A 20,496-nucleotide genomic window follows, 5' to 3' on the forward strand; every position below is an offset into this window, starting at 1 on the left:
GTTGTCTGTGATGATTAGAAGGGGAGCTGGCTGTAGAATTGGAAGAAAGGCTTTCAGTGCCATAATGACTGCAGTCATCTCCTGTACACTGATGTGTTTTTTTCTGTAGGGATGGCTGCCAGCTCTCTTGCACCTTGAGGCCCTTCATGGTAGTTCCCCAGCCCAGGTCTAATGCCTCTCTATGCAAGTGCTGAGCTGGTGTGGAGTGGAAGGGCCTGGGTTTGTATGAATTTGTTGGCTCCACCACCTTAATGCTGCCTTTAAGTAGGGTAGGAAGGGAATCTAGAACTCTAGAGGGTGGCTGTGTTGGGACCAAACATTCTTTAGATAACACTGCAGCTTCCTCATATGCATCCTGACTAAGGGTAGCATAAGAATGGTGGCTGCCATAAGGCCCAGAAGTTGCAGGAAAATGATCTTGCAGATAGTGGGTGGACCTGGAGCAGGTCCTGCAAGTGGCCTGTTAAGGGAAGCTACCTTGCCCTGAGGAAAGAATGCATTCATCAGGTCTGTTCTGATTCTGCACCCGAGAAAAATTTTGTCCTTTTGTGGAGTGAGGGATGATTTGGGTAGATTGAGGGAGAACCCCAGACCTTGCAGTAGGGACATGACAAACTGCAGGTGGCTTTTTAGGGCGTCTTCTTTTTCTTCAAGGATGCGGATATCATCTAGGTAGGGGCAGATTTGAATGCCTTTGGTCCTGCAGTAGGCTATGGCTGGAGCAAGCCATTTGGTGAAGACCTTCGACGCAATGGATAAACCAAAGGGCAAGGCTGTAAATTGAAAGTGAGAACCAGGCCCAGTGAAATGCAAGTACTTTCTATGAGAGGGTTGGATGGGGATGTGGAGGTAGGCCTCTGAGATCTAGTGTGGCCATGAATGCTTGGGATGGCAATAGTGGAAGGAGGATCTGGAAGGATAGCATTCTGAAAGATGGAACTTTCAGGAAGAGGTTTAGAAAGGACAGGTCCAGAATTGGCCTCTAAGAGCCATCCTTTTTTGGTACTAGAAATAACCTTGAGTACCAACCTCTTCCTTCTTGTCCAGAAGGGACAGGCTCTATGGTTCCATGGGTCAGTATATCCTGTAAAATTTGGGGAATAAGGTGTAGGTGTTTTTTGGGTGGGAATGGAAAGCCCTGTGCTGGGGATCTTTCTTTACAGGAAAGGAAGTATCCCTCTTCCACTATTGCCAGAACCCAGTGATCTGTAGTGATAGTTCTCCAAAGGGGCAGGCAGTGGGCGACATGAGCTGACAGGGGGAGGTGGGCAAGGCAGTCACGCATTGTTGGTGACATTTCTGTCATGAAAGGGCTGTCTGGGAGCAGTCTGAGAAGAGGCTAGTCTGGAAGAGGTCTGTCCCCTGGTTCCTTTTCTGTGCCTGGAAGGAGGAGGTATAGCAGTGGAGGGAGTTCGCCTGACATAGGTGGTTTTAGCTGGATAATTTCGGTAGTATTTTGGTATGGGAGACACCAAAAGATGTTTAATATCTTGAGGCTCCTTACTTTTCTCTTGAAGGTTTTTAAATAGTTCAGTGGACTGTTTGCCAAACAGGAGGTTTTGGTCTAGTGGAGCATCAAGGATTTTGGACCTGAAGTCCTCAAGCAGGGGTTGAAGTCTTAGCCATGAGTATCTGCATAGCACTGATCCGCATTCAGCAGACCTAGCAGAAGCTTCTGCTGCATCATAGCTACATCTAATTGAATACCTGGCTACCGGAGATGCCAAGAGTAGTTTTGATTTTAACTCCATCTTGTTAGGGGAGTCAGGCAGGGGGATTAGGAGTGAAGATGCTTGGGATACCAGATCCAAGGCACATTTAATCTCATTTGTTTGATAATAGCTCTGAAGGCTAGGGTAGAGGAGGTATAGATGATCTTGCCTAGCCTGTCCAAACATTTGCTGTCCTTGTCTGTGGGCAGCAGGGAGAGGAAGGGATAAGCCTTGACTGCTTGTCTGGAGCTACAGCAATCATTGCCGGGTCACCCAAGGGGAGTTTCACAAGAAATTTATGGTCAATCAGGCACCTTACAGAAACGGTTAGGTCTCTTAGGAGCTTAGTGGCTGAGAATCACGATTTTTGGATGCCAAAACAAATGTATCCAGATATGCAGGTATAACTGGAGGGATGGCAGAAGGGGAAGTAACTCAAAATATCTTTTTTGAATTTCAGTCATTTGGGAAGTATCCCATTTGAAATATTCTTTCATTCTGGTAATGGTCTCTCCAAAAGTGATGTCTTCTGGGGGAATAGTCCCCTTCTATGGATTCCTCATCAGGGGAATAATATTCCAGGGAAGAGACAATCTGTGATAAGTAATAGACTCATCAGATGATAAAGAGTAAAGTTCGTCTTCCTCTTCTCTTTCATGAGAAGTGGCAGGGCAATAGAAGTAGCTGAGGCAGGCCTTGGACCAAGGACATGGATGGTGGAGGGAGAGGAGGCCGACGGCCTAATAGCCATAAAGGCCTGCATTAAAGACTGACTGAAAGACTGCCAGTCAGGTACTCCCTCAGCAAGAGGGGATAAATATTTAAGTTTTCAGATTCCTTTTCAAAGGAGTAGTTGTGGGAGAAGGCCTAGTTTCTGGGGCCTCGGATTCTGGCATTCCAGTCAGGTGTCTGGTGGAGCCTGGTTCCCCCTCAACTTTGGCAGAAACCGTCTGAGCAATCTCCATGGATGTGCCCAGCCAGTACCTCAGCAGTGACTTCCTCAAGGGGAACTGATGGAGACGGTGCTAGCGAACACCCCTCAACCCCTATCAGTTGCTGGTGGGGCGTCCAACGGCAGAGGAAGTAGGCCGAGGAATCTTGACCTTTTTCTGTGGCGGCTCCACCTGGGCGGCTGACTCTAGATCCATCCTAAGTGCCAACTTTTTTAGCCTCTGGTTTCCTAAGTAAAGATTAAGGGTAGCCAGATGGATTCTGAGCATCTTCGGGATGAAGGATTGTCAAGTGAGATCGGCGGTATGGTTGTGCTTCCAGCCTAGGCAAAAAACGCAATAGTCATGCGAATCTTTATGCGGAATATGGCATCCGCATTGGCATTTAACCTTTTTGCCAGACATCTACTCAAGGGAAGTCAGCAAACCAAGCTCAAGCAATAGTAAAAGAACAAAATCCCCAACAGGTTACTTAGCTTTAGACATCTTGACAGCAGAGAACAGATGCGATTGACCTGATGTTCGACTTGAGTCAGAAAAGTTCTAAGGTCTGTACGTGCAGACGTCACATTTAAGGCTCCTGGTTTATGGCCCTACGTGCGATGTCCCATGCACCTACAGCAATCAGGCTTAAGCTTTTGAATAGAAGCCGATGTTCAGGTCGCCTGAGGTGGAGAATCCCACACTAAAAATACTGCAACATGGGAATAAAAGGACATCCTGACAAAATTTCAAGCCCCTATAAACCCTGAGAACACTTCTGCCTATGCAGAACTTTTCACAGAAACTCTGTACAAGCATGTTAATAGGGGTGTACTTTCCTACAACGAAAATTCACTTTTTCGAAATGGGAAAGTACATCCCCACTTAAGCAAAAGTGCACTTTAACGAAAGTGCAGTTTCGCTTAAGCTCACTAGACCGAACCTACCTCACCACAATGGAGGACATTGAAAAATGGGCTATGTCTGCCACTGTGGTGTAATAGTCACGGACCTTAGGGTTAGGGCACGGGTCAAGGTAAGGGGATGGCCCTATTAACTATGCCCTTACCCTAAGGATCGTGACCATCACACCACAGTGGAGGACAGAGCCTGATCTGGAATATCTTCCACTGTGGTGTGATAGTCACAGACCTTAGGGTTAGGGCACGGGTCAAGGTAAGGGGACAGCCCTACTAACTATCCCCTTACCCTAACCTTAAGGTCCATGACTGCTTGCCCGCTCGGTCTAGCGGGTTCACGGAATTGCACATTCGTGAAAATGCACTTTCGTGTTAGTGTGGGTGTACCTTTGACGTTCGTAGTGAACTTTCGTTCTTCAATAGTACACCCGTTAATAGCCGCACAGAGGCAGCTGTACCCACCAGGAAGAAGTAAAGAACCAACTCAAAAAACAAGCCACTCTGGTGGAATCACAAAATCAATCGGATGTATAACAGGAAGAAGAAAATCATGGCAAAAATTAGGAGGTGCACCACCCAGAAGCATAAGAACACTATCAAACTGAACAAAACTCGGGACAAATAAAATCTACCAAAGCCAAATTTGAGGCAATTTTGGCGCCTCAGGCCAAGAACAACCACAAAGTATTCTTGCCATGTCCGCAACCTCAAAGGCAATAAACAATAGTGTGCAGAGCTCATTGTAAATGGAGCCACCTATACTGACCCAGAAGATATAGCAAACCTTCTGGTTGATAAATTCAGCTCCAATTTTACCCCCCCCCCAACCTTCCCTCAGGAAATATCAAATATAACTCTCCCTACCATCACTAGGGAACAGGTCACTTAATGCCCTCTCCAAGAGCAAGAACACTGCATCAATGAGCCAGCCCAGACAATATCCCAGAATGCCTTCTAAATAGCATGAAACATGACCTATCAGGGCCTCTGGAATTACTATTTAACTGTAGCCTGCAAACAGGCTTTGTGCCTCATGAATGGAGAAAGGCAACAGTCATCCCTCTGCACAAAGGTGGGCCATCTAAAGACTCATAAGTCTCACTAGTCTTGTACGTAAAGCCATGGAAAGAATCATGGAGATGATCAACAGAGATACAGTAAACCTCCAGACACTGGACCCAACCCAGTTTGGTTTCATCAAGAGCAGATCATGCCTACTCAACCCAGTGGACTTCTTTGAGAAGGTCACCAAAGTAATGGATGAGGGCAAAACCATTCACACTGCTTACTTTGACCTGGCTAAGGCATTTGACACAATACCCCACTCGGGCATGGTTGACAAACTCAAGAGGTTAGGTAAAAACCTGTACGTCACCCAGTGGGAAAGCCAACTGGTTTGGACAGGACCAAGGAGGTTAAAACTGGGGAGTCCACCTCTACACAAAGAGGCCAGTCACAAGTGGAGTCCCTCAGGGATCAGTTCTTGGACAGCTCCTTTTTGGCATTTACCTCTCAGAAGTCAAGGCCAATGTCAGTGGCCTGTGGCTGACTAAATTTGCAGATGAATGCAAATTAGGAGCCGTCAATGACTTTCACACTGACACAAATACTCTTCAGGAGGGGCTGACACAGACAAATAACTGGTGTGAGCGCCATGGACTAAAACTAAATGCCAAGAAATGCATAATAGTATCCTTTGGGAAGTCATCCATTCCTGGTAACGATTATATCGACAATGCACCCCTCTAGAGTTGACCCAGTAGTCAGGTACTTAGGGACACATGCAGATAGTAATCTAGCTTTTGATCATCATGTGTCTACATCGGTGAGGAAATCATTCTATGTTGCACAACTTATAAACAAAGATCTGGCATCTAGGTCCAAAGAAGTCACTGTTCCACTGTATTCGGCAGTCATCAGACCTATCACAGAGTACAATACACCCTTTGGTATGTACCTAACCAGGCATATCCAACAACTGGAACGTCCACAGAGCTTCCTCACTAAAAATACAGGGCATAAGTAAAATGTCCTATGCAGACCGCCTCAAGGCCATATCCCTGTATCCTGTCTCCTGCTGGCTTTTGAGGAGGAAAATCTATGCCTGGCATACAGGACATTGCCAGGCCCCACTCTGATGGACCTACTGCATATCCACAAAACAGTAGCAGAATTACCCATTCTAAAGACTTAAAACCTTGCCTGTGATATAAATAGGACCTGCTGGACAGATAGGTATGTATCCCAGAGACTACCCCATCTATAGGTCAGGCTCCCCATCCACGTGAAGCAGAGTTCCTTAACCCAATTCAACTGCAATTTGGACAACTGGATGGGAAACCAGAAATTCATCCCTGGTTTGGCACCTATGTCTCTAATGCAAAACAGGTAACCTGTAAATGGTTCATTTCCCAGGTCCAGGCTTATATTTATCAAGGGTATCAGAACTTGTCAGAGATTTGCGATGCATGGCTAGGCTAAGAAAGGCTCTTGTGGTCGTTAGCCTAGTAAACACACGAAAGGTGCACTGAAAGTGACCCAATAAAGCCACGGACGAAGGCAACCAGTATATGTAACATTTTATTGAAGAAAAATTCACACTAAAAACACTCCATTAATGCTGTTTGAAAATCCGTTTTTGTTTCATCACACCATCAGATGTGGGTTAGAGTAAAAGACACTGGCTGCCTTCGTCCGTGACTTTATTGGGTCGCTTTCAGTGCGCCTTTCGTGGTGTTATTGGATTCGTTTCGTGTACTTTTGCCTGCACTTGGAGCCTAGTAAACACCTATGAACCTATAAGGCAGCAAGAAAGTACTAAAGATTTTGGTGCTCTAGGCTACTAATTTTCTTCACTTAGGCAGTCTTGCAACCAGCAGCTTGGGCACACGTAGAAGCTCAAAGCTTTGGAAAATCGGCCAGCTGTTATAACCTTGGCAGGACATAGCCCAACAGCTAAGGCTACTGCAGCAGTGATTATGAATGAACATTTGATATTATTTAGATACTCATTTTCTTCTACATGGCTTCTACACAAGCCCAAATGATGACTTGAGTAAGGGAAATATCACATAGATGTTAAGATAGTGGTTATAAGCACATGACTCTTCCAAACAACACTACTATTGTTTTAAGTAGACCAGAGTCGGTACCTCACTACGGAACCCTTCAATATTAATTAGCTCTTTTCCTTAATGTAGTACAAGCAAAAACTGCACCTCTAAAAGAGGTCCGAACAGTCACATTGTTAAAGCTTATTGTCCGAAACCACTGCAAAATTCTTAGAAGCAGCTTTTAAAAGATCATGTTACTTATATTGATATAGTTAAACACCAAAGAGTTACATTTCAAAAGCTGGTACACTAAATAATTTGCAGCTTACCACATCCAGACTCATCCGAGTTATCAATACAGTCTACATTATGGTCACATCTTTTGTTTCGACCAATGCACAGGCCATTTGAACACCGGAACTGATCTGTTGGACATAAAACTGGGAAAAAAAGCAAAGAAAAAATGAACAATTCTATCCAATTGTAATGTAATAAAAGTGCACTTAAACTCGAAAAAGCACTGTTGCATTCAGAAGGCAACGTGCACACACGATTATGTTCACTTATTCTCACAGGGCTCATAAGTATATGTAAAGACCACACTAAAGAATACAAAGCCATCTTATCTAGTTATGCTAGTCTATCCAAGGGGTATTACAGGCGGTTTAGTGGCAGACAAAACTTTAAAGACAAGTACTAGATAGATACTGACATCACACCACAAAAGCTGACAGAAAGCAGGCCCTGCGGTAAGAAAAAACATGTATTTAAAAAACTACAGCAACACAATACAAGCTCAAACTATTATTTCATCTACTTGAGAAGAAGGTGTCATGGGATAACAAATCAGCCACAGCTGTTGACTCTCTCTACATAAACATACATTAACCAAGTAGCAAATTAGAGTCAAGAGTCACTTTCACCTACTCTCTGAGCCAAGAGGCAATATGTATAAGTTTTAAACTTATATTAATACAAAGAAGCACATATTACATCTAAAACTAAGTACTGGCATGGATAAATTCCGAATTTAATGTAGTAATAAAGTTTGTTTGCAATAGAAAAAAGGGACAACACTACGCACACAAAACTGAGATCAAAAAAGTATTTAAGGCTTGTGATTTACTTGGGGATGCCTTTTTTATTTAAAGAATCATATTAAAATACATGCATATTAAAATACGTGCATCATTTCCTTTCATCAGCTAAGAGCACAGTAGCTACTAGGATTTCAGTTTAGCTAAACATGAGAAAAACGGCAGCTTTCTCCTTGGCTGCCAAGTGGCATGTGTGACAGCAGTTCACTACTGTTAACCAGCAGAGGAGGGAAACTACAAGAGAGACAAAAAAGGTACAGAAGTGATGAAAAACAGACGTGTAAAGCACCCACACTTAATGATACAAAAGGGTCAATCCAAAATGAGGTTTTGAAGAACATACAGTATGGCAAAATGCATTGGACACCTGACAAACCAAATCCAAAAGAAACCTGTGATGATATTTAACTCTCAATCTTTCTCCAAGTCATTCCCTAAAGGACTTCATCTTAAGAAATAGCTCTCCCAACAGTTGATCATAGGCTACTCCTTGTTGCCCTTGCCACTCTTTGGGTCCCAAATACAAATTATTCCCTCTGGACTTAATCTGATGCTTCAGGACTGAGAAGAGACTAAGGCATCTCATGTCAATAACCTATTGCTCCTATCTAGAATTTTATTCTGTGGCTCCACCTCTAATCTCACCCTATCCACGAAATGCATGTAAATGACATCATTCATAGAATCCAGACACCTGCCAGTATGTAACCAACATTTTGGTGGGTGCTCTAATCCCCACTGGCTTCCACCAAGTATCTGCGGTACAAAGCAAACTCTCCTTTGACCCCAACAATACACAACCTGAGCAAAAGCTGCTCATTTTCCATTCTTCCAAACACATTCCTTAAGAACAGGAACACTAACCAAATCTGCACTGCCAGATACAAGCATTTGCCACTAGGAGAGGGCAAGTAAAGTCACATGGTCTGTAAAATACATGGCTACAAGCAGTAACACACACACACACCACTACAGTGGAGCAAAAGGCCAAGACTGATGGCATTCAGCAAAAACTAGCTGTGATAGAAGACAGATTAGGATTAGACTACCTTCGGTCTGTAGGGATACCATAAAAGGTGGCGGGGAATGACTGTAAAACTTTTACAGTGGACTGCATAAGTCAAGGGACAGGTTAACAACAATTTTTTTAGCCAAGGGTTTAGCGTACATTCTGACTCTAACTCTTCACAGATGGCGGATAGTCACGCACTGAGTGATAAAATTGAAGAGTTCGACAATAAATTATACAGATGTAAGAAGTTACAGTTGGAGGTAGCATACCTCAATGAATGTGTGAGAAATAAAATCGTACCAAAGGGATTACGCCAATGGCGTTTTCCATCTGGACTGGTGGAAAACTCTGCCTTCCATCAAGAACTTTTAGGTTTATTTGACAGGCAAGGCATAGAGTTTTTACAGGCTCTTATAGCTTTTTATTCTAAGGATGTTGCCAGCTTGTCACTTGAACTTGACACTTTAGAAAAGGTTATAACATCGCACAATGAATTTCTTCGTTGCAAATATGATTATTGCCGTGTGTTTTCCAGCATTGAAGCAAGTATGGAGAAATTGTTGATTAGCAAAAAGAAAAAACTCAATAGGGATCTTACAGATTATACTAATAATTGTGCTTATCCAAGGCCTCCAAATAAATTGAATTCACCACAAGGAGACATGATTAATCGAGTAGAGCAAGCTAATATCTCTTATTCTACAATTAATAACAGTAATGGCAATAATCAAGACAATGTTCCTGAGCAAAGACAGGGCGTCAGGAGAAGCCCTAGGTTCAATAACAATAATGCTGGCATTAACAATTCTAATTATGACAACATACCAGCACCTATTATTCAAGACATGAACCAAATACAGGGCCAACATATTGTTAATTCAAATCAACCAAACGGCCAGGATTTTCATCAGGCGAACAATGCCCAGACCACCAATCGTGTCGGACCCCAAGTAGTGAACAACACGAGGAACAAGAGACGAGGGAAGAAGAGATGATCCAAGCCCTCACTTTTGGCAGCGACCCTAGCATATCAAAAAGTTCGAACAACGACTTTGTTGTTTATAACTATACACTTATAAATGTTCACCAGGATATGGTTGATTTTTTTGCTAGGGATCTATCCTTTGTCCCAGGACAACATATGGACATAGCAAAAACTATAGTTGATTTAAAAGTTTTTGTTAGAAAACTTAACCTGAATTCTCTTTTAGGCAACAATGTCCCAGTACTCAACTCTTTGAGGGTCTCTAGTACCTATAACCCACCACTCCACCCGACCCTGGCGGTTTTTGAGAAGATGTGTGAGATTGACTTCTGGGCTATAAAAAACCAAATCACGTATGTCAATCAAAAACATTCCAACAACATTACTCCTTTGGAATGGGATTTTCTCAGACTGCTAAGGGATTGTAACATCCGGGTTATGAAACCGGACAAGGGAGGGGGGGTAGTACTAATGGATCATTGTAAATATGTTGAGTACATGATGGAACATCTGGACACTTCGGTATACGAGGAAGTATCATTAAACGAAATAAATGTTGCCTATAAGAAGATCAACAATTGTTTACAGGACTTACTTTTAGAAGGTTTCATTAATACTGACACATACAAGTATCTGTACACACCAGCTCCAAGGATTTCAGCTTTTTTTGGTGCACCTAAGTTACACAAACGTCTACAAACACCACCATTTAGGCCTATTGTAGACGGGAGAGGTTCGGCAACTTATGCATCAGCCAAATTAGTAGAGAGCATAATAAAACCCCTCTTAGACCAGGAACCACATATTTGTAAGGATTCCTGGTCTTTTCTCAAAAACATCAGTGGGATAGAATACACTAACAACATGGTTTTCCTTACAATAGATATTAAAGACCTATATACGGTCATACCGCAAGCTATAGGCCTTAGTTGGGTAAGAGAATTTATGGTCAACAAAAAGGTGGAGGAAAATACTATTTGTTTATGTGAAACACTTTTGGAATTAGTCCTAACAAACAACTTTTTCATTTTTGAGAACAAGTTTTATCTCCAAACCTCAGGCGTGGCCATGGGATCCCCCTGTGGTGGCTCCTTTGCTAATGCTGTGTTAGCTTATTGGGAAGTAGAATTCCTTTTCAAAGAGGTTTTGTTTAAACAACACGTCTCCTGGTACACTAGGTACCAGGATGACATATTTTGTATTTGGAAAGGTGATAAAGAGCTTATTCCCACATTCATTGATAACATAACTAACATGACTGATTTTTTACAATTCACTTTTAACATAGCAGATAGTGAGATTAACTATTTAGATATTCTTCTTAAAAAAGACACTAACAACAAAAGACTAACAAGTAATATATATAGAAAGCCTACGTACTCCAACAGCTTGCTGCATTTTTCCAGCAACCATCCCTATTACCAAAAAAGATCAGTCGTCAAGGGGCAGCTGGTTAGAGCAGCACGTATGGTAACGGAAGACCATGACTTTCTTATTGAATGTAATAAATTAAAAAACATGTTCCTGGCAAGGAGCTATCCACTTGCATTAATCAACAGCATTATAATAGAAGTCTCTAATAAACGTGCTTCAGGCCAGTTCATCCCACTTTTGGGTGTCAACAACACACAAGAGCTGACACCCGATGGCGGTGACATTACAACTACTCCAAATCTATTGAGTGCACACAGAACAGAGGACACAAATTATTGTGTCTCCTTTCTACACACTTTTTCATTAGATTTTTACAAAATCAAAGAAATGGTCATTAAGAACTGGGATGTCATCAACCATGACAGTACCCTGTCCATGCTACTAGGTGAAAAACCTAAATTAACATACAGGAGGGGGCCAAACCTGAAAACTATCCTAGAGAGACCACCAAGAAAAGCTATTTCACACCGACCAAATGGCATGTACAAGTGTGGCGCTTGTGCTCAGTGCAAATTTCTTAAAGTATGCACACATTTTAGCATCAAGGATAAAACATACAAAATTAATGGCCATTATAACTGTGAGTCCAAGTCAGTTGTCTACGCTGCTTTGTGTAACCAATGCAAAGCATTTTACATTGGTAAGACTGAGCGTAGAATAAAGACTAGGATTTACGAACATATGTATGCTGTTAGCAAAAAAGATACCAACAATGCTATAGCTAAGCATACTATGGAGAATACAGGACATAACTTTAATTTTGTCATAGTCCAACAAAGGAATCCAGATGTGAGGGGTGGACCTTGGCAAATAATGTTAGAGATAGATGAACTCATGTGGCAGATTCGTACAAGGGCACATCTGCTACCGGGTATTAATGACAATTTGTCAATCAAATGTGTGCTTAAATGGCTATCATATGGACGATAACACACATGTTATTAGCCTGAGAGGGTTATGGCACACAATTTTAGATACATATACCCACTTGTATCATTGGATATATGCCAGTTTTTTACATATTAGTATAAGATTATTTTAGGTGTTTTCTTGTCAGTCTAATTATACAAATACTTCTATAGATATTTCAGTGGAACAATTTAATTTCACAACAATTTTGTTCCTCTAAACTGGTGTATATATATGTTTAGAATATTTGTTTAGAAGTAAACACGGGCCATTAGGTTCTATGACAGGTTTTAGTTTAGAACTATATGTTTTTAAATGTTTCAATGTTTTCCTTTTATATACATTTTTTTAAATAATTTTGTACAATAGGAGAACTGCAATAATTAGTCTATGATGTGATGTTGAATATGTAATTCTACTTAACATTCACGTTTCTAAAGTATTTATATTTGTTTACTAATGCTTTATATTTCTTTAAAATATCTTTGGTAGTGATGCACTCTTTCGTTCTTGTTTAAGGTTACTATAGTAACGTTCATTTAAACAAATGCATTTGCTCTTGATTGGTTACATCAACTTATTTATACAACTATAATGCATTTTTCTGCTGTTTGTCTGAAGAAGGCTAAATACTAATTTAGCCGAAAGCGCTTACGATTTATTGCAAGTTCAAATAAATACCACTATTTTGTTGAAGCGGTCTCTCATTGTGTTTCCAGCTCGTCCAGTTTCTTTAAGGAAAATACCTTCAACAATCTGTGGAAGAGAGGAACTATACTGAAGATGGGGGAGTCTAGGTTGTTTGTTGATAATGAATGTTCGCCCCAAACGTGAATGAAGAGAATGCCTTCGTACCACCACATTGCTTTAAAAAGTGCAGAGATCTGGGAACTAAGTTCAAACTTACTTATCCAGTTACACTGTGGGTTTTTTCCCCATCTTGCTGTAAGAATTATATAGATCCCTCCAAATCTAAAGATGAGCTTAACTAGAAACTTGACTCCAATTACACAGCTCAAACGGATACTGGAAGTGGCGCTTTGGACTGTGGACCCATTAGCAATCCTGCTACATCACCTAGAAGCAGACTGTCATTAAAACCCTTCCTGGAGTTCCAAAAAAAAAAAAAAAAATTCTTGGATACAGCGCGGGACACTAGACAGTTCTCTCAAAGGATGGCATAAAAAACTCCACCTCAACCCAGAGAAACAGTCTAAGAACGTAAAGAAATGGAAAGCTGAAGTGAAATGTAAAAACAGATTTGCAACAGCATGATTTAAGGGAGGGGTTATAAACTGAACTGTTCTCTTTGTTGCGGCCATGTACGACTGTCATTTAGTGTACGCTGGACATAGAACAATGACAATAATAGTCACAAAGTACTTTTATAACATTTGTATGTATTTTAAACTGAGAAAACTGCTCAGGTCTTACAGAAACCAGCAAATTGATGCAGGATACAGTGTCATATTTAAAATGATTTTACCACTGAGGTATACTTTAGTACCCAAGACAAAACAATCAAGATTTTCTCATGCAGGGTAAACCGCAGCTGAGATTGACTTTGTTTTCCAGCTGCAATTCACTTTAAGGCTGGCTATTAATCTTCAAATATGGCAAATCAATCCCAAGGCTTTTGCCTCACTGGAGGGGCATGGAGGAAGACTTGGCTTTCAGTTTGGAAGATGGCTGGAGACTGATCACTGCATCCTGAGAAAGGTTAATAGTGGATGATGCAGCAATGTCACACAACGGATTGCATCGGATTTGTGGATCAAATGGCCTGGTTGGGCTGGCTACACAGGTTTATCCGCCTGATTGTCCCCTTTCCCCATTCACTGTTCTGCTTTATTCTCTCCTCCCTGTAAACTTAAGTGACTAATCTCCGTGTGACTAGAAATAATGGTGGATATATGATAGGGGGCTTTAGGTAGTAAAATATGTATTAAAAACAAGCTATGTAATGCAATAAAAGATGGTGCTTAGAGCTCGTTTAGAATGGATGGTGGCCAACGATATACAGTTAACCTCAATAACATTTTTACTGGTGAGCAGCCGCTCACATCAAAACATTCTAAAAAAATGTCCTGCATATAATTACTTTAGTTCTCTCTTAATTTTACACTCCTGAAGACTTGTTAACTCTCTGCAGGATAAAGCTAATGAGTTACAGGGATGTTGGTGTGCTAATAACAACTGCACTTCAGATGAAGTAATCTAAGCAGGGGGTATCGTAATTGCGCTTGGTAGGTTATTACACAAAGAGAGCCATTCAGTGATTTTAGCACACTGACAGCATAGCAATCACTTTCACTTCATGGAATGTGAATGATTTGCTAAAAAAAGAAAAACAAAATGTTTGCTTATTCGATGAAAAGCAAGACTGACACTGCCTTGCTTCAAGAAACCCATTTGAATAAAAAACGTGAGCAGGCAATAAAGATGAGTGCAAGAATAGGAGATAATGTGGGACTACAGGCAGAAAGGAAAAAATGAATTTTTATATGAATTAGAAAACGACTCCCAATTAAAATAGACAAGATTAAGAGTGATAGGACAAGTCAGACATATTTTCATTAAAGGCTTCTGGCTTGGTCAGCAGTTGACAAAAGCCGCAATGCATCTCCCATCCAAAACTAAATGGTTTGAAGTAAATAAAACAATGACATAGGCCTGGAGTTTCAAAAAAGGTACAACATTGATAGGAGACTGGAATTTAGTTACGTCTCAGAGGTCCAAGACAAATTTGTACCATAGGGAAGGACAGTATTTGCTGAAATACCTCAATATTTTTGGGTTCCAAGATATAATGGAAAGCCAGAATTTGGGAAAATTTTACATCATCAATCTGGAAGGCATAATACAAGGACTAGTTTGGACAGGTATATTTCAAAAGAACATCTGCACCAAGTTAATAACACCTGTACTCACCCTATTACTATATCAGACCATGTTTTTTTTTTTTTTATTAACTAAAAACAAAGACATTTGTAAACAAGGCACTGGCACTTCCCCACATTCAAACTTAATGAAACAGTTACTAGGGAATGGATTATGAAATATATGCTAGAAAATCTTAATTTGAATAGAACATCAGATAATTTGGATATAACATGGGACACTAAGAAATACGGGCATAGGTGTTGATAAAAAAAAAACGGTCTGAACAATGGGAAAAGAGTGGAAACATATCTGCAAGTGCTCAATGACACTTTGGAAGTACAAGAACAGTACCAGGATGAATCTTTCAGAGAACTTAATAATCACTTGGAGAAATCTGAGGTTAGACATAGAAGAATATCTGAACACCTTGCACAAATACAGACTGGGCAAAACTAAAATCTTGCATTTTGATAATAACCCATAGGGCATTAAATTATTGGCTCAAAAATTAAGAAAGCAAAACATTTAGAAAACAATACCTAAAATTAGACAACCCATTGCAAAAAGAATGGAACCTGATCTTGACAAGGTAGCTGACATATTGTCATATTTTTATAACAATCTATGTAAGAGGGAAAGCGGGATGATAAGGTAGACAGGAAGTTGGAAAGACAACACCTAGGTAGACAGTAGGAAGTTGGAAAGATAACTCCTGGAAGCATTAAATATTTCCCAACTTACAGAGGAAAAAGGCATCATCTAACTAGGGTGATAAAACTGGAATAAATCCTGATCAGTATTAACAGGGAGTAGGGAAGTCACCCAGGGAAGATGGCATTCCACTGGAAGTATGCAAAATTGTAAAGGACAAAGTTGTCAGTGTCTGAGTAAAACTACTTAATACAATCCTGCAGGGAGGGTATATCCCAACCTTATTGAAGATGGAAAGAATCCTGACGGAACCCTAGTCATAAAGGACAGTATCAATTTTAAATCACAATTATAACATTTTCTCAACTCCTTATGCTCCCTAGAATTATAAGCCTAGATCAATGTGGTTTTACTGAGGGAAGGTGAATATTTAACAATATCATTAAAACATTAATGTTGCAAATGGATGATGAACTAAGATGCAGAGAAAGCCTTTGACTGGGTGACTTGCTACAATACTATGGCTTTCCTGATATGTGGATTGGGTTGGTAAATAAACCAATAATAATAATAGAAGTAACAGAAACTAAGTATACAAAACTACTAAGTATAACCCACATAATTTGCCAAAGCATTATATCCCAGAGTGGTGATATACAACCCAACCCAGGCCCACCCCCGGACCCCAGCAAACGTAGCAAATCTCTCATGCTGTCAACCATAAATCTTCAAAGCCTTAGAAACAAGATACCTGAACTCTGGGAGTGGATGTCACAAAACAACCCTGACATTATAGCAGCTACCGAAACCTGGCTGAAATCAAATATAAAAGACTGAATTTCTCCCCCCAGGCTACTCATGCCTAACAGCGGATCGGCCCCACAAGAGAGGAGGGAGAGTAGCAATGCGCTTCCCTAGCAAATATACTTTGATTCCCTACTCAAAACCAACATCCAACTTCTCCCCAGCCGAAGTACTAACCTTTATATTAAAACATAATCATAAAAAACATTTGCATAATTACTCTGTATATTCCTCCAGGAAACAACATACCAATATTAGAGAATATATTTGTTTGGACATCCCAAAACATAGACAATGAAACCATCATCCTAGGTGATGAAAATATTGATTGGCTAGACATTGCCCAAAAGAGCCACTCAAAAAACAAACCTTTACAACTTCTCCCAACTAATAAAATACATCACCAGACTTAACAACTGGGGCTCCACAACAGACTGGGTATTAGTATCCCACCCTAACAATATCACCACTGCAGGCATACTACCCAATACCATTAGCAACCACTACTCAGCATATACCCTACGCAAATCTACCCCAACCCCAGGTCAACACCAATACAAATCAACCATAAATTTGATTACATTCCAACCATCCATATTTAATGAAACCTTAACTAAAGTAAACTGGGAACTACTCAAATCCCTGTCACTTAATGAGGCTGTCAAATTCTTTAACTGAACATTCTTAGACATCCTAAACAGACAAGCACCACCTGCCAAAAACGAATAAAACATAACCAAGCAAGCTGGCTCTCAAAATCCACTACAGAAGCCATGTCCACAATGGATAAAATCTGGAAATCATGGCAGAAAAAAACTAAGACCCCTCAACTCTACAAACAACTCCATAAAAATGCAAAATGTCTTATAAGCAGAGATTAAAAAGCCCACTACCTCCACCTAGAAAGCCAACATAAAGACAATCCCCCAAAATTACGGTCCTCCATTAACCACTTATTACACCCAGACTTCTCAAAGCAACCCATCCCCTGGCCAAGACATAACCCCCTCCGAACATGCCACCCTCTTCAATTCCTACTTCACTGACACCACAGCTAACCTAACCACTACCTTTCCTACAGTTAACAGCACCACCACCAAGACAGCTGATGACCAAATCATCTCAGAAAACAATCATACCCTCAACTCCAACCTAAAATCCTCTCCCATACCCACCACGACAATAAAAAAAAAAAAAAACTTACTTAAGCTAAAACCCTGTACTTTGGCCCCTGACAACCTACCCCCACACTTCCTGCAACTAGCTGCAAACTCTATAGTTTATCCTATCAGCATACTCATTAACAGACTGATAAAGAATCCAGAGTCCCACACATCTGGAAAAAAAATTCATTCTTCCCTTACAAAAAGGAGGCACTAACACAGACACCACAAACTTTCAGTCAATTGCAATTATCTCACCTATCTCTAAAATACTGGAAAAATATATACCAAACCCCTCAACCAACTGCTTGAAAACCAAATTCTATCACCTACTCAGCATGGTTTACCGACAAGGACAGCACCACTACTGTCCTCCCTCCTCCCTTCCTTGATACAGTTAACAGAGCATGGTAATCTGGCAAAATAATAGCTTCTCTTTTCCAAGACATATCCAAAGCTTTTGATACCATTTCACATATCATCTTCCTCTCTAAACTATCTGCCCTCCATATTTCCCCACCTACCCTACAATGGTTCAATAGCTGTCTCTCCAATAGGCAGCAATCCAAAAATGGCAACAATCTTACTCTCCCTTCCTCAATACTTTCACAGGGGTACCCCCCAAGGCTCCATACTTAGTTATTTCTTATTTAGCATCTTTATTAACAACTTTCACTCCACTCTCCCACAATGCTCAGTAATTCAGTATGCTGACAACTCTACAATAATATGCACTGCAAATTACAACTTTGCACTCCAGCAAATCACCCAGAATGCCCTCAACCTCTACTGAATCTTGGATGCTTAATCATTTTGCCCTAAATCCAAAAAAAACACTATGGTAATACTTTTTACAACCAAGAAAACCACTCCCAAGATAAACTCTTCACTATACAAACCCAAGACAATACCACTATAGAAGTTGTCCCACATACTAAGTACTAGGCATTATTATAGATAAAAACATTAACTTTAACTACACAAACGAAAAAAAAAAAAAAGCACACCACAAGCTCAGTATGCTCTACAGGCACCAACACTTTATTAGCCTCTCTACCAGACAAACCTTTGCAACCACCTTTTTATTACCCTCTCTCCTTTATGGCGTCCCTCTCCTTACTAATATCCAAAATTCAGCAAAATCCAAACTTGGTATGTGTTGCAACAAAACAGCCAAATTTGCCACCAAGGCCAAATTCTCGTTCCACCACTGTAACTCACTGAAATAATTAGGCTCGCTGGAACTCACCCCACCATTTCTAATTCATCCAACTAATTACAGCGTACAAAATAATCTACAGACTCACAGACTGTCCTTCTCTTTTGACACTACTTACCCAATACCAACCCATCAGGTGACAGAGATCTGAAAATCTTCGATTTCTAAAAGTAGAAAAGCCCACCTTACCTGCTTGTCAACTCTTTTACTCCTTCACAGCCTCCAAACTATGGAACTCACTTCCATCCTCTATAAGAAACACATGCAGCACCACCTTCAAACAAATACTAAAAAATCAGTACACAACCACATCTTTTAAACATCAAAAACATCAATTAAACAATTATACAATTAATCAATCATCCATTATACTAAAACTTTCAGGCCAGAGTGTATTAAATACCTTCTGTGGACGCTGGTTTGTCATATTTACATCTTATCTTCCTTTTTTGGTGTTCTTTTTGGCGTTTTTCTGATGTCCAGCGATCCATCTTTTGATCCGCCCAAGATATTTAGCCAGGAACATCTTGATTCTACCCAATGTAGCATTGACCAGTATGCGGTCCAGACGGGAGAGCAATCTACCAGCCGAGGTGCGATTTCCCATGAGGTGGATAATACAAAACTTTGGGAAAAGTTTTTTAATGAAGAAAATAAGAGGAGAAACAACAATCTATTCTTCTCTATTGGAGGAAGTTTGGCTGGTACGTTGTCTGTTGAAATACAACAAATGCATGATAAACTAGACAAACTGATGAACAAGGAAATGGTGGTGCATTTTAACATTTTAAGCTTGCAGCGTTATTTGGAATTGGATGCAACACCTCATGGAGTAAGAGTTTTTAAGAGCCCTTCGACTCCGTTTGATACTAGTGACAAGAAGGATGTGAAGTTCCAGAAAAGGTGGGTTTCTGCAGGCCATTGGTGTTCCATTGAATGGATTTCTATCCTAGGGGAACAGGACTTATAAAAGCTATGTAAACTAAAATAAGAAATAACATCTACATGTGATGGGTTAGCTGCTAACATCCCTGTTAGAACAATTCCTATGTGATATAAATGTTAAAGTGGCTGAATCGGAAAAGCAGCTTTTAGCTGTTAAAAAGAAAAAAGTATTGAGAGACTTGGGAGATTACAAAAAAAGGTTTGGCATTTTTGTGGAAGACCAATTACAATAAACGCCACAAAGACAGCCATTTCAGAGTCCTGGAATACAATAAAAATCGGAAAGAAGGCACACACACATCTTCTGACTATACATACTGAGTATATTCACAGTAGTAGTATACAGAATCTACGGACTGGGACAGTGATTATAAGGATTACCCCGAGTTACTGGCAGCTAAAGAACCAAACTACATGCAACAAACTTTTTATAAAGAAAGAACTGACGAAAAAACAAGAAAACGAGGGAGTAATGTGTACGAAACACAAAGGGACGGTTATTTTCAGCAGTGAACACCCCCGTACCAACAGCAAAGGTACAAAAAATTTAAAAAGAACAGATGCTGTGACTTTACCTAATTCTAATCCTGTTGTGAATTTTATCTGGTTATGTACTAAATGACTGAGACTGCAGTGCTTAATTTAGGCCTTAAATTTGTCCCTACTGTTTTGCCTAGATTAAAAAAAAGATAGTTTTTGTCTTGTAAGGAAATTGCATTTATGCAATTTCTTTCAGAATAGGGATAATAATTTTATGGAACAACAGTCTGATGAATC

General features: G+C 40.4%; 1 protein-coding gene across 1 annotated transcript in view; it reads right to left on the minus strand.

Annotated features, from left to right (window-relative positions):
- LRP6 (LDL receptor related protein 6) overlaps window positions 1-20,496 on the minus strand; it is a 2,645,333-nt gene that overhangs the window by 256,201 nt on the left and 2,368,636 nt on the right. The window contains exon 19 of the mRNA XM_044088131.1: window positions 6,947-7,057. Within this exon, the coding sequence (XP_043944066.1) occupies window positions 6,947-7,057 (111 nt within the window). The remainder of the gene's footprint in view (window positions 1-6,946; window positions 7,058-20,496) is intronic.

This window comes from Protopterus annectens, chromosome 11.part0 (assembly GCF_019279795.1).
Source record: "Protopterus annectens isolate FY-2018-M chromosome 11.part0, PAN1.0, whole genome shotgun sequence".
Lineage (NCBI taxonomy): Eukaryota > Metazoa > Chordata > Ceratodontiformes > Protopteridae > Protopterus > Protopterus annectens.